This window comes from Haemaphysalis longicornis, unplaced genomic scaffold (genome assembly GCF_048455015.1).
Source record: "Haemaphysalis longicornis isolate Haplotype H1 unplaced genomic scaffold, Haemaphysalis longicornis Haplotype H1 scaffold_6, whole genome shotgun sequence".
Taxonomy (NCBI): domain Eukaryota; kingdom Metazoa; phylum Arthropoda; class Arachnida; order Ixodida; family Ixodidae; genus Haemaphysalis; species Haemaphysalis longicornis.
In genome coordinates, this window is record NW_027526407.1 from 52,243,069 (window position 1) to 52,256,806 (window position 13,738).

The 13,738-nt window shown below is 47.4% G+C and overlaps 1 protein-coding gene across 1 annotated transcript in view; it reads right to left on the minus strand.

Moving 5' to 3' along the window:
• The window catches only part of LOC144142666 (transmembrane protein 62-like), a 37,672-nt gene that overhangs the window by 22,402 nt on the left and 1,532 nt on the right, over window positions 1-13,738 (minus strand). Inside the window, exons 3-9 of the mRNA XM_077674326.1 lie at window positions 12,812-12,949; window positions 9,510-9,555; window positions 8,401-8,548; window positions 7,859-7,977; window positions 3,977-4,099; window positions 2,558-2,713; window positions 802-951 (exon numbers count right to left, since the gene is read on the minus strand). Of these exons, the coding sequence (XP_077530452.1) occupies window positions 802-951; window positions 2,558-2,713; window positions 3,977-4,099; window positions 7,859-7,977; window positions 8,401-8,548; window positions 9,510-9,555; window positions 12,812-12,949 (880 nt within the window). The remainder of the gene's footprint in view (window positions 1-801; window positions 952-2,557; window positions 2,714-3,976; window positions 4,100-7,858; window positions 7,978-8,400; window positions 8,549-9,509; window positions 9,556-12,811; window positions 12,950-13,738) is intronic.

Sequence of the window (13,738 nt, forward strand, 5' to 3'; positions counted from 1 at the left end):
ACTAAAACAAAGAGCAGACTGCGCTGTGGTCCTGAATTCGTTTTTGTCCACTGTTTTTACTTGTGCAGTTGAAACTATGGTATCCTCCTGGTCAATTACGGACCTGGCAAACACATGCGTACTGAAACTTGTCAGTCAAAGTGAAAGACAATACTTTTTTTTTGGAAAATCACAGCCTGGGCCAGGTTGTATGCTTCCCCTACTATGTGTTTTGTTCGCTCTTTCCGCTAAAGGGACCATGCACGCCAAATACAAGTTATGTGAATTCAAAGGACTGCTTTTCCCTAATGGCAATTATGTTCATTTTAATGCATACTGCTCTCAGTTGCTGTAGGTAATAAAGCAAACGCACAAAACAGTAGTGGCTCATATTCCACTTTCTCTCCAAACCCTTTATATTACAGATATTTGCTTGTGCAATTTATGGCCGCCGACGAAAGCCACTGGCAAGGAACACATAGCTGTGCGAATGCAGGGAAGCCTGCAGCTTTATTTGGTCGTTGAATGCAAACGTGGAGTTATAATTCTGCTTTAAGTATTTCCCTCTTCACTCACTCTTGACGTGGCGTAGCGAGAAATTTGGTAGCTTTTCAATATTTCTTACTTTTACACTAAAAACAGCGTCTTTTGAGGCTGGAATGAAGTTGGACGAGTTATTGATGTCTAATTTATTCAAATTAAGCATGGTTGCATTCAAATATAAACACCCGCTTAAAGGACTGCTTCGGGAATTCGGGGGCTTGCACAATCACTGCAACGCGAACAGCCAGAATGAAGAACGGGAGAGGCAGAGTTGCTCACTTGAGGGTGTGCAGCCCACCCGATATCTGCTGGGTGTCCCAGGGGGCCACCCAGAGGGGGCCATCGCCGACCTTCTTCAAGAACCGCCAGTCCCCGTTGTCAATGCTGCAACGCACCTCGGGTACCGGCACGGGTGAAAACACCATTACCCTGCAACAGGGATGGCAATAATGTCTCCCATCAGCTGCTGCTGTGGTAGTCGCGAGGCCTGTTGGCCTACGGTACCTTGCCATCACCTTTATCCCACAACGGAAGAGTTTTGGTTAACGATACTTTTAATTGTGATGCCTATTAGATCTCAATCTTAGACAAAGTTAATGAGCGTCACGTTTTATTTGTAATCTAATATCGTAGTCGTGCTGTACAAGAAAAGGTGACATTTGCTCAATAATTGACCGACGAAAGATGCGGAGACTTTGAACAAGTGTACAGCGTGTCCGCAGGTTTAGCAGAACCGTTTTTGTTGAAAGGAACACTTTAGCTTCGACAACAACGAGTTTGACCTCAAATATTAACATTCGTCGTGCGAGATGAATAGTTTATTCAACGGTCATCATAAGAATTAGCCTCATTTAATTAACACAACGTTCTCAGAGTTGTAACGAAAGATGGGCTCATTGGTACCGTGACACCTTGACATGAACTGCGGTAGAAATAGTTTTAATTACAGTAAGCCTACCAATGGTAGTGTTCCATAAGGTTGGGATAAACAATACAGTAGAGATTTTTTGCGGATTAAACCTCACCATATCGCTACAATAGAAGAAGGAGGAGGAGGAGGAATAAACTTTTAATGGGAGCAGTCAATGTTGGGTTAACCGCCCGGTGGGGGATCTCCTTAGTCGAGGAAGCCCTGGACTAAGAAGAAGAAAAATAAATTGATTTTACTGAAAACATGTTTACATAACTTAGCATACAGAAGGAGGTTCCAGAGCACGAGGCTCTTGGCAGAACTGCTTTCGTCTTGAAATGATGGTTAACTTCCCAGGAGCTGTGAAATAGCTTCAAATTGACACTGAAGTAATTTGTAAACATTGTGAGATAATCGTTGCAGATTCAGGAACAGAATTATCTCGTTAAAATGTTAATTATTACCTCCACGAATTCCGGAATGAATAAAAAATTGGGCCCATCTCCCCGCGAGGGGGAGTCGAGTAAATGCGTCGCATAGGGGGTGGGTGTATTGCGTTAACGTTTAGTGTTTGGGGAGTTGGTGGTAGTGAATGCGTTGTATCATCAGCTTCTTGACGTAGTTTGAATGAGTCAAGGATATAAGGCGCGTTCGTAGCCTCCCATTCTGTGTCGGCTTTGTGGCGCAGTGGGTAGAGCACTATGTACATTGCGTTCCGCCCGCAGGGTCGAGGGATCGAAACCAGGCGCCGGATAGTATTTTTTATATAGTGTAGGGGGAGGGGTGCGGACTACGACTACGGACGTCAACGCGGGTGACATCGTGAGTTACTGAAATGCTCTGCTTTTAAAATGTGAAATGATGTTGGTTCTTCAATGCCCCACGAAAGACTATTCATTATTTTGCGCCAACATATAAATCCAACATATCCAATCCAATCCAACATGCCAATCCAGCACAAAATTTTAGCCACTGGTTCAAGCTATATGTGCGTGCATGTTTGTGCATAACCACATACAGACATTCATTATTGATGTAACATCGATTTGAACAGTGGCCTGACACGTGTAAGGGAACAGGGTTACCACCGGCTCTTTTGCTCCACAACCCAATCCCCTTCCCTACCTGATGTGTGTGGAGCGGGAAATGCGCCGTAGGGGCTCCACGGAGGGAATGAATGACAAGGTGCTATTGGGATTTGTCACCAGGATGATGGGCCACTCGCGGTAGCGGACGTCCACGAAGCTGAAGAGGCCGTGGTCGACCGCAGCAACCCGGAATCTGGAGGAACAAACAGTCGGTGACTGTCGGTCGTCAGGCGGAGGAGGAAAAACACAATGTTGAAGAATCATTCCAATCTCGAATTAAATTGTAAATGGCCCCTGAGATTGCTCGTCGCTATCGCAGGTAGGTTGGCGGATTTTCTGCCTATGACAGTTTGACGCAAAGATAAAAACGGAGTGGGAGATACAGGCTTACATACAGAACGTAGCGGTCCTTTACAAAGTAGCCATTTGCATCACCGGAACACTTGTCCGCATATAAATGCACCGACATACCTGGCCCCAGAACAGAACAACAAAGGGTATTTTTCCACGGGTATCCCCTGTCAGTTGTGCTCAACGAAGATTTTTGGAATGAGCACCTGCACAGAGTCATTTTGTCTCCCTCTGCGTCGTTTTTGCTACGCTAAGAGTAAACCGTGTTAATGTGTCAGCACCAATCTTTCAAACAACACTTATTCTCAGAAGACTTATTAAGCCTCGCTTCTACTCTCCAATAAAGACTTGTGGCACAGGATTCTTAATTCTTTGGTATGAAAAGGGTATACGAATGCTGCTACATTAAAAAAGGCCTAATATCAGGCTTCGAATGACACTCACGTCAGGCATAGCGGGGTGGACAGTCACTATGGCGCATCGGCAGGTGCTTGAACGGACCATGAAGGCAAAGTATAAGTTCAGTTCATTAAGAGAAGCGCATTGTCTGGATAACAATGACGCAAATTTTATGAATCTTATTGAAAACTTCCAACATTGGCGACTCCCCGGTCACCTTCTGGTGATTTTTCAATGACGTCACCGAATTTTGTTGGTGCGATTGGCCGCTTCCGACACAAGCCGCAGCCACGGAACATGACTGGGCGATTGTATACTGGGACCTTCAGTTCCGTTTGATCGCAGCAGTTGATTTAATGTTAATGTGCAGTTAACACTGGTAACACTGGTAAAAATGTTTTAGTGCTGACCCCTTATTACGTCACTCGTGCCAATACAACGACAATGTAGCGCGAAATTTAGGTTTTAAAATATTTCTTGTGTTTTTTTCGGTTAAAAACCTTTCGCGGCTGCAATAGAGAACAGTGAGTTACAGAAGGCTACTTCTGTTAAACTGAAAGGAGTTTTATTTGTCTGCATGACCCCGTTAGCAGTATTTGTTGCGCGGAAAAATGATTATACCAAACGACGTTGTATTTTGTGTTCATGGACAACAGGGCGGAGGGGAGCGTAAACAGTGGTTCGGATTATCAGAAGTTACACTTACATGCGTCGCATCCTCCAGTCACCGAGCTCGAGTTCGAGGAAGCCGGACGACTGCAGAGTGTACAAGCCACGGAAGACGCCAAAGAGACTGTGGTAGTGGCCGCAAAGGTACGGACCTCCGAGCCTGCACGCGCACACATTTTAAAGTGGAGCTGTGCTCGGCTACCCTCCCTTAGATATTTGGTGTCCGTGCCCCTAAACACCCAGCGCCTAAAGAAAATACAAAAAAGAAACATTTGGGTTCGTGTTGGAATAGAACAAAGGTGGCCAATTAGCAACCCAGTGAATCACCACGGCACTACACCTGCATGTTGCCAGTGGCAGAAGAGTTATCCGATTGATTGATTGATTGTAGGGTTTAACGAGCCGACGCAACGCAGGCGATGAGGCGCGCCCTAGTGGAGGGCTCCGGGTTAATTTTGACCACCTGCAGTGGATCTTTAACGTGCGCCGAAATCTCGTACACAAGGGCGTTTTTGCTTTTCGCCTTCATCACAAAAGCGGCCGCCGCGGCCGGGAATCAAACCCGCGACCTCGTGCTCAGCAGCGCAACGCCTTAGCCACTCAGCCACCGCGGCGGGTTAGAAGAGTTATCCCACCTTTGACCTCTTGCCGCGGCACCTGCACCTTGCCAGTGACAGAATAGTTATCCTACTGCTTGCCGCGTAGCAGGTGAGCATGACGCCTTGTGAATAGAACAAGTGCAAGGCAGCCACGGAAAGCCCCGATTCTGGAGGGGCTGTCTAGCGAGGAGCGGCCAGTTGGCATGTCGCAGCAATGCGCGCCAAAACACGAAGAAACGAACGCGAACAAACAGACGCCAAGACAGGGCAGCACTAAAGAACACAATATACCCTAAAGTCTACCCGTCAAATCAATGCCCACTATACAGGCGAGAAAAAGCTGTCACCAAGTCACGTTGTCCTGTCCTGAAACCAAGACAGTGCCCGTGAATGTCAATGCAACTACCGAACAGTGGGAAGCCGTGCTGTTCAGCTCGGCCCTGGAAGATCAGCGCAGACTGGTCGAGACGGCCCGGGCGGCAGCCAAAGCTACAGGGCTCTGGATTGTGCTTGCCTGTGCCGGTCCGTCTACATCGGACAAAACGACGATCGCCTGAACGACAGGGCCAGGGAGTATGCTGCTTCGCTCCAAGCAACCCCTTCCGGCCAACTTGCTACCCACGTTCGAGACTGCCACTGTTACGACTACTTGCATGAAATCGCGGCTATCGGAAGGAAGAGAATCAGGATAGGACGAGAAATAGTAGAAGCATTGTGGATAGATGAAGGTGGATATAGCTGCGTCAGTGTGCCGTCTGTGGCCCTGTCACGAACCGAAAAAGAGTTTCTGCGCAGCGATCTTCGCTAATCATATCACTGACTGGCCTGAACAAATTTTATATCATTCGTATTTTTGTATGTATATAATTCTGTGTTTCCTTCCGTGAAATCTCAGTTAGTCAGCAGTGTGTCGTGTATCTCGCTCTTCCTTTGTGTTCGTTTTTATTCCAGCTGATTCCCATCGAACATGTACCAACTAGCACAGACCAGAGCCATTCTGCAATACTTTTCCGGAATGAGAACTCTCACTAGGGAAGACGAAGACCTGTTTTCTGCCACCAATAAAGCTTTTCTCCTCGTTCTCCTCCTCTTCCACTTCCGAAAAGTGTCGGTACGTTTTCGCCTTCAAAATGAACTTATTTGACCGGAGAAGTTTTTAACAGCGGAGATGATCTAGGGCTGGCTCCGACGACAGTCTCTGCCACTGCCGCGTCACGCTCTCTCTGGAGCAGGTTTATCCGCCACACAAAAACCGGGTTCCCAGTAATAAAAACTGAAGCAGTCCCACTAAACCTGAAAACTGTCAAGTGCGGAGCAGTGATTCGCCAAAGGGACCGTGGCGCCCTCTCTTGACTTGTTTCAGAATCAGGCTGGCGTTGATACCGACAGTAGTCAAGAGAGGGGGCCGCAGCACCTGAAACGGCCTATGAAGAGACACTGGATTGAGTTTTGATTATTGAGGTTAATCAATGCGTTAATTCATGATTTTTGCCCGTATTTCGCTATATTGTGTACTTATTTGGGACATAGCAACGGCTGCCTCCATGGCAACGGCGCAGCGCGAAGATCACCCTTAATACTTTGCATATCAGTAACGTGTGCCTTTGCGGCGCAATGGGGTGGACATCGGCTTCGTAAGGCGCGTAACCCAGGTATGACGAGGGGAAGCGTTGACCTTTTCGAAGCCTCTGAGTGCGTGACGCCGCGTGACTACGGTGGCTAGATACCATGACCCCGGACGAGCTACGACAAGGCGGGCCCCTAAAGTGCTCCGCACTTAAAAATCGTAATATGTAAATATCCTAGGGCCTCCACATTTTTATACAAGACGGTTCTTACTGCCCCTAAAAAGCGTCTTCCAAGCAATGCATATGTGTGTCGAGGCGAAGCCGACTTTCAAAATATCGGTGTAAGCTCGGTCTTTGTAAGCTGGCTTTCCAACATTGCCTGTTACGCAGTGAAGCATGGTCATCTACGGAGGGAGTATGATTACAGAACACGGCTCAAACTCTTGCTTTATGAAAAGTATTCCGAAATAAATGTGACAATTGCCGCTAAGACGAGTCTAACATTACGCCGAGTTTTATTAGGAGCGAAGCCCCTTAGGGGCTGGGGATGTTGGCGTCTCCTGTCGTCGTCGTCTTCGTAATCGTCGTTCGTCTCATGTAGTCACAGTGTAGTCGAGTGTCCTTAAGTGCTCACGTAGAAAGAAATCCTGCAGCTTCGCTATGGTTGAAGTCTTGCGCGACTTAGCGCAAGCCAGTTACTTTTTTTGGTTCTCAGCCTGAACGCACAATTTTTTTCTCGTCCGGTACATATACTTCAGCTGGCTTGAAGCATATTTTCGCAGTTGGTCACCCATTAAATCGTCCCAAAAAGAATTTCAGCAGATAAAACACGTTTGTATCGTTTGTACCCATTTATGCAAGCCCAGCTCAAGCATCGCGGTTTTTAAGCACCTGAGTGGCTTCGAGGAACACGACGACTTAAGCTTGATAATTACACGTTCCTTGAAGCTCCCAGATACATAGCTTCCAAACAAACAACAGAGATGTCAGGCAAATATTGCCAAACAGCGCGCTACCATGCACGCTTCCTCGAGTCTTGACTGGTGGCCCTAGTTGGTATTTTGACATTCTTCAAACACCCGCCGCGGTGGCTCAGTGGCTAAGGCGTTGCGCTGCTAAGGCGTTGCGCCCTTTTCTGTCTGTTTTCCTTCCTCCAGTTGTGCCTGGCGCTTAACATGTTCGCATGATGAAGTACCAACTAGCTCGCATAGACACATTAATTCAGAGGTATACAGCTTTACTCTAAAAGTCCCTTGTCTTTAAAGCACAGAGCTCTCTAGCGCGAGGCGTAAACGAGTGTCCCGGTGTTTTTCTTTTTTATTACGCGTTACGTTGTAGTGCGAGGCATAAACGAGTTTCCCCAGTTTTTAGTACCGTGACTACACTATACGACGATTACGACGACGACGACGACAGGAGACGCCAATATCCCCAGGCCTTAAGGGTTTCACCCCTAAAAACGTTGGTCGTTTTGCATTCGAGGATCCGTGTCATAGCACGCCGATTACTTATCGAAACTAGTGAGGTAGCACGCAGTTGGTTCCCCTTTCAGGCACTGCTAAATATTCGTCGTGGTTCTTATCTGTGCTGACAGGCTTTAAATTCGAAAACATTACCGATTTCTTTGGCGATGCTTATCAAGGATTTCTTTACTGCTACGTTGAGGCAAGCTGGGCTCGAGATTAAAGCGTCCTTCCGACTTCGGCAGGAAGTCTCCGAAAGGATGCAGGCAGGAAACCTGCACACACACACCTGAGCAGCTCGTGGAGTTCATTGGAGGCCACGCTGCGTGTGGGGTGGTGGCCGAACCAGATGGTCATATTGCTCCCCCGAGTTTCCTCTCGAAGGCGCTTGATGCTGCTGATCTCAGTCTGAAAGACATGCGAGTCGTATGTCCCCAAACAGTTTCTCAGCAATTTGAAAGACGTGGAAGTCGGATTTTTCCCCAAACAGTTTCTCGAAAGTGTGAAAGACATGCGAGTCGGATGTCCCCAAGCAGTTTCTCAGTAGTGCGAAATGAATGCAAGTCGGATGTCCCCGACCAATTTCTATGCAGTCTGAAAGACATGCAAGTCGGATGTCCCCGAACAGTTTCTCAGCAGTCCGAAAGACATGCGAGTCGGATTTACTCGAACAGCTTCTCAGCATACTATATACGTAGAAAGAATTCACGATACGCCATCGGAAAGACAAACATTTGTGTCCGTGCGCAGAAAATGGGGATACTGCCGCGACTTGCGCGGTAACAGCTGTTCTCATGGGCACCTGTAACGGCGAGGTCAATCCTTCCTTACCTCGGGCAGGGAGCCGGCGAAATTGAAGGGTCGCTTGATACCAGGATCGGTGCAGGTGTCAATTCCAATGAACGTGTATCGGTCCCCACCATCTTGGTATGTGTACGAATACGAATGCATGTGTTGTCGCCCTTGCACGGAGTACACCCTGCAAAATGGCGGACCAGTCAGAGCTGCCTGTTTGCTCCACGCCTGGGGTTTCACAAAGCAAAAACAATAGAGAGTTATAGCAGATCGCAAAAACAGTTCCGGTACGGTATGCGGTAACCGGTACTAAACCGTACCGGGAAGGCACGTTTTAAGAGTTATAGCAGACCGGAACTACCGGAATTGCTACCGGACCGCATCTAGCCGTGACTGGGAGCGCCGTCTTGCGCTGAATTGGGTCAAGGCACCGCGTAAAGCTGCAAAAGGTTTTTTTTTTTTTTGCAATAATTCAAAATATTGGGATGCAAAAAGGGAATATTTGTTAACTTCCATACATTTAAAGCACTTTAAGGCAGTACATGCATACTACATGCTTATTTTGACTGCTACAAGGGGCGCACTACGCCGAGCTTGTCCAATCCAGGAAAATTGACTCTGCGCTCATGCAGTGTTGTCGCTGGTCGTCGCTACAGCGATCTGTAACGATTTGTTCGGATCCATGAATTGTATGTGGTTTCTTGCACACTTGAACAGACTGCTTTGCCCGCGCGCCGTAAGCTTGAATGGCTCAACCGGCTAAACGCTCACCCGACGGCGCGAAGGGAAGAAACGGTGACGTTCTCGCGGTTCCTTGTTTCTCGCATGAGGCGACAGTACATGGTGCGTCTTGGTACTCGACCACTCGACTCGGTCCTGTGGAGTCGCTCCGGTTTACGGTGGGGTTCTGCTCATGCGCGGTTGTGTCCGGACGGTTTACGGTACCACACCGGAACCGTTTTTCCGATCTGCTACAGCTCTCTAATGCGACAACACCGCACAAACTAAACCGTATGCACAGTGGTGCCTGAATGCATGGAATGGAATGCAGAAGAGAGTGGAATGCATGGATTGCATGAAAAGCGTGAAAATGCGAAACTGAGAAACGTGAACTTACAATGACGCTCCGTCTATGGCACCCTTACCTGTAAAAGTTGCGCTTGTCTTCCGGTGAAGGGACGTTTAAATTATCTGAAAAGTGAATTGCGCACCACGTCATCGTTTCGACATGAACAACAAAAACGCCCTTTTTGCGCATATCGAATGTTAGGATAAGTACAGATTGCGGAAAATCACAACAGCACTGGCAGATGCCTGGTGTGACCATTCTTAAGTTCTAAGTTCGTTGAAAGGCAATCACACAAGAAGGTTGGAGGTCAAGTTACCGCAATCTGAACGTAGGGAGCAAGAACGCGGCCATGGTTTCACACGGAAAGACGTGAAAGCAACAAAGGGAACAAGAAAGAGGAAGGATTCAACGCAACGCTGGCAAATTGCAAAAGGCGGTGTGTGCTGACGTACAATTCAAATTTGTCGTGTTAACACCCAGCACACCAAGGCGATGGAGAGGCCCATCAGACTAAGCAGTGGAGAGTTCCCGGCTACATTAAAGTCACGCAGGAACAACCTAATAAGTGCCTTAAAGGAGCCATGAAGACAAAATACAAGTTGGGTTTATTAGAAAGACTGCTTAGTCCCGATAACAATGATACCAATATCATCGCAATCTTCGAACAAATAACGGAGATATGAAAGAAAACGTGTGAAGCAGTCGCGGCTCCATAGCCAATTTCCCGCAACTTTGCTATGACGTCACGGAACCTTGTTTGTGCGATTGGCGGCCGACTAACTGACCTGTTGCGACGACACATGACTGGCCGTACGTCTGTAATGGGGCCTGTAGTTCTATTTGACCGCATCACTTGAATGCTAATGTGCAGTTAACGCACTGAAAATTATGTTTTATTGTTGGCCCGTATGACGTCATTCTTACTCATAACACGTCACTGTGGCGCAAAATTTGAGGGACCATCGCAAATTCTTGTCACGTTTTGTGGTTAGGCGACGAAATGTTAGTACCGGCATCATTTCAGAACTTACAATGGGTGAGGCACTTTGTTCGATTGGATCAGTGCCTGGGACCAGAGTTTCTTACTATATACACTAGAGAGGAATCTGGCGCTAGCGCCTATGCGGCTCACATAAAGGCCGTCTGTGTCATCATGGGCCGCCATTACACCATGCGCTCACCTTAGTTCCATCATTGGCTTGGATTGAAACGTTTTAGTGGCCATATATTCCAGCACAGTGCCACAAAAACGCAAAGAATGAAGTGTGATTACATAAGTGGGAAATAAAACAGGCTGTTTTAAAGCTTAGAAAAAAATTAAAGCGTATTTTTGCCGGAAAGGTTGTGCCTACTATTCTGCAGACCAAACTGCTAGTTAACCATGTTAATATTTCGGGGTAAACTTATTAGAGACCCTTATATCATCAATTTTACCATTATTTCAAATAAGTTGTTTGAAGAGCTTTGAAATGTTTTTGAGCGTGCCTATGAAAATGTCGCCTTCATGGCGAACCGGTGCACCGACCGTAAGCTACAGTTTAATCAATAAGAGTTGTTTCCGAGCGAATTGGTTCCTAATTGAAAAGAAAAAGGAAAATGTGGCGTTAAAAAGTGCCCGAATCTGCCGTATCTGGTCTTCGCCGAAGTACGTTTCTTTTTCTTCGTCAGCTGCAACTGTCGGGGCGGCATATTACCCGTTCAGTCATACGTTCCTTCGACTCCGGCATGACCAACGTTATAAGGTACGATAACGTACTACCTGCTCTTTCCCCAAACACGCAGTTGCCACCGCTCACGGCTACCACACAACAAGGTACCTCGTAGCTTGTAGACGTGTTAACGCATAGGGAAGAAAGCAAATCCCAAAAAAACTGCTCAAGAATCCAGTCATGCCAAGCCCAAGCCGGAAACGGTAGTCTTCATATAACCCCCCACGACGACATGGATTCCCAGGTGCGGTTTCCTCTCTAGTATACTTACTAAGAAACTATGCTTGGGACGGCTGGTGACCGTGCCTGCCGAGCGCTGTGCCAGCACCGACGGGACGATAAGGAACTTCTCAGTGCAGGCGCGTGCTAGCTAAAATTACATATTGCCTCCACTATATACAGTACCACTGACGGTTGGGCCCCCGGAGCGACTCCTTTATTCGACATTTCAGTTGTCGGTGCACCTGATTTCAGCTTAAAGGGACCCTGCAACACTTTTATAACTTTTTCGAAATCTTAGATGTTGCAGAACGTAGTCAACCAACACATGTAGTACTTATATTAGGAGGTCGCAAAGTACCTCAGCGCAAAATTACTGCTCTCTGCCAACCAGATAACTTCCAGACGCGAAGGAAAGAGTGAAAACGTTTGTAGGAAGCGTTACAGAGTCCCTTTAAAGGGACCCTGCAACACCTTCGATAAACGCTTTCACTCTTTTTTTCGCGTCTGGAAGCACTGAAAAAGCTGCAGTTATCGCGAGCACGGAGCGGCACTGCTTGATTTGCTTGTAACACCAGATACGCGTTCCGTTTTTTAAAGTTGCTATCGGAAAGCGGTCATTGCTGCAACTGAAGGAAAGCCGGCCAACAGCCGCTACATGGCCTCAGTGGCGTAATTCGGGCCGTCGAAGAACTTCAAGACCAGGAAAGAGGGAAAATCTTTTGAGCGAGTTTCCAAGTTATCTCATGGGCATAGATCAGGAATTTTTTGCTGAGGTACTTTGCTTAATCTAAGTACTGGGTGTGTTGGGCGACTATGTTCTGCAAGCATTTAAGATTTCAAAAAAAAAAAAAAAAGCTGAAAGAAGTGTTGCAGGGTCCCTTTAAGGTGCGCGCTCACTTCTCGCTGCCGCCGTGGTGGTTTTCCGGTTAGCTGCGATGGTGTCTTTTCGCGCACGCTTGATGAGCACGGCAACTGCAGACGGCTAGGACCCACGGAAAACCGCTGAGCCTACAGTAACGCTCTAACATTAAAAGGGCGAATCAATAGGATGACACAGGCCACAAAGATGAAGCAAGATGCGGATTTACCAGCTTGTGAGCCAGGCAAATGTGCTACGTGTATAACACGTGTACCAAGTATCCATCTGTAACATACATCGATCAGAAGTTGAAGCTTTGACTTGGTAGCGTGGTACTTTTACGCCATTAATGTTAGGGGAGTCCGAAGACGAACAACAGTTGATGACTCCGCCCAGTAGAGAGGTTCTCCACCAGACGTTCAGTTGCTGGTGCACAGATAAGCGAAACAAACCGGCAGCACGCTACGAACACTCGGATGCCACCAAACGTGATGTTCACGGCAAAAAGACTCATCATGTCCGCATAGTAGATTCACACTACATTCAGCGTTCCAATACGATCTCAGAGTACAGACACAGGAGCCGTACCATGATTTCCACGAATGTCGAGCCAGACTAGCTTGCGTGTGACGCCGGTTTCGTTGATGGCCTTCCAGTACAGCTGCCACTCCTCGCGGATTTGTCCGGAGTCGAAGAAACCGGAACCCAGCGCGTCGGTAATGTCGCCTGGAAAAAAATACAGCAATTATCAAGCACCAACACAGTGTGAATTGCCTAGCAGTCACGACAAGGTTTATTGCTGTTACGGTAAGGGTGATGAACAGGCCGGACGGATGCTATTCGCAACTTCTTTCATTTTAAATGGGCAGGCATATACTATATAGTAAGCATAAAGGAGGACCCGGGTTCGATTCCTGGCTGCGGGTATGCCGCTTTTCTGATGGAGGGGAAAAGCGAAAACGCTCGTGTGTGTTCGAGATTTCGGCGCGCGTTAAAGATCCCCGGGTGGTCAAAATTAATCCGGAGCCCTCCACTACGGCGCGCCTCATCGCCTGCGTTGCGTCGGTACGAGGGATCACCCACACACATATTTCCCTTTCGCTTGATACAAAACGCTTCTGCAAACACGTGTCGGGACATGCGATTTTTTTTACAGCTTTTGTTGTTCCATCTTGGGTGAACAGTTTGAGCCTGAAGTGTACCGGCAAAAGTGACCCTGTTACGTTTTTTTTTTTTTGGGGTGTGTGGTTTTCGGTTTTGATTTTTATCGACAGGGCACGTTCGCATAACCGCTCACTCACATATCGGCCAGCTTGGCTGGTTTAATCTTCGCTGCACACGCGGTATCTCATAGACGAAACTATCACATTAAACGAAGGGCATGCTTCTTAGAAGGTCTTTTGGGCAGCCTCTTTTCTGCGTCAATTTGTGAGCTCAGTGTTTCAAGTTTTAATGTTGATGAAAACATTACCGGGACGTACTTCGAGACGACCTTTTTAAGATTGTCTGTGACCC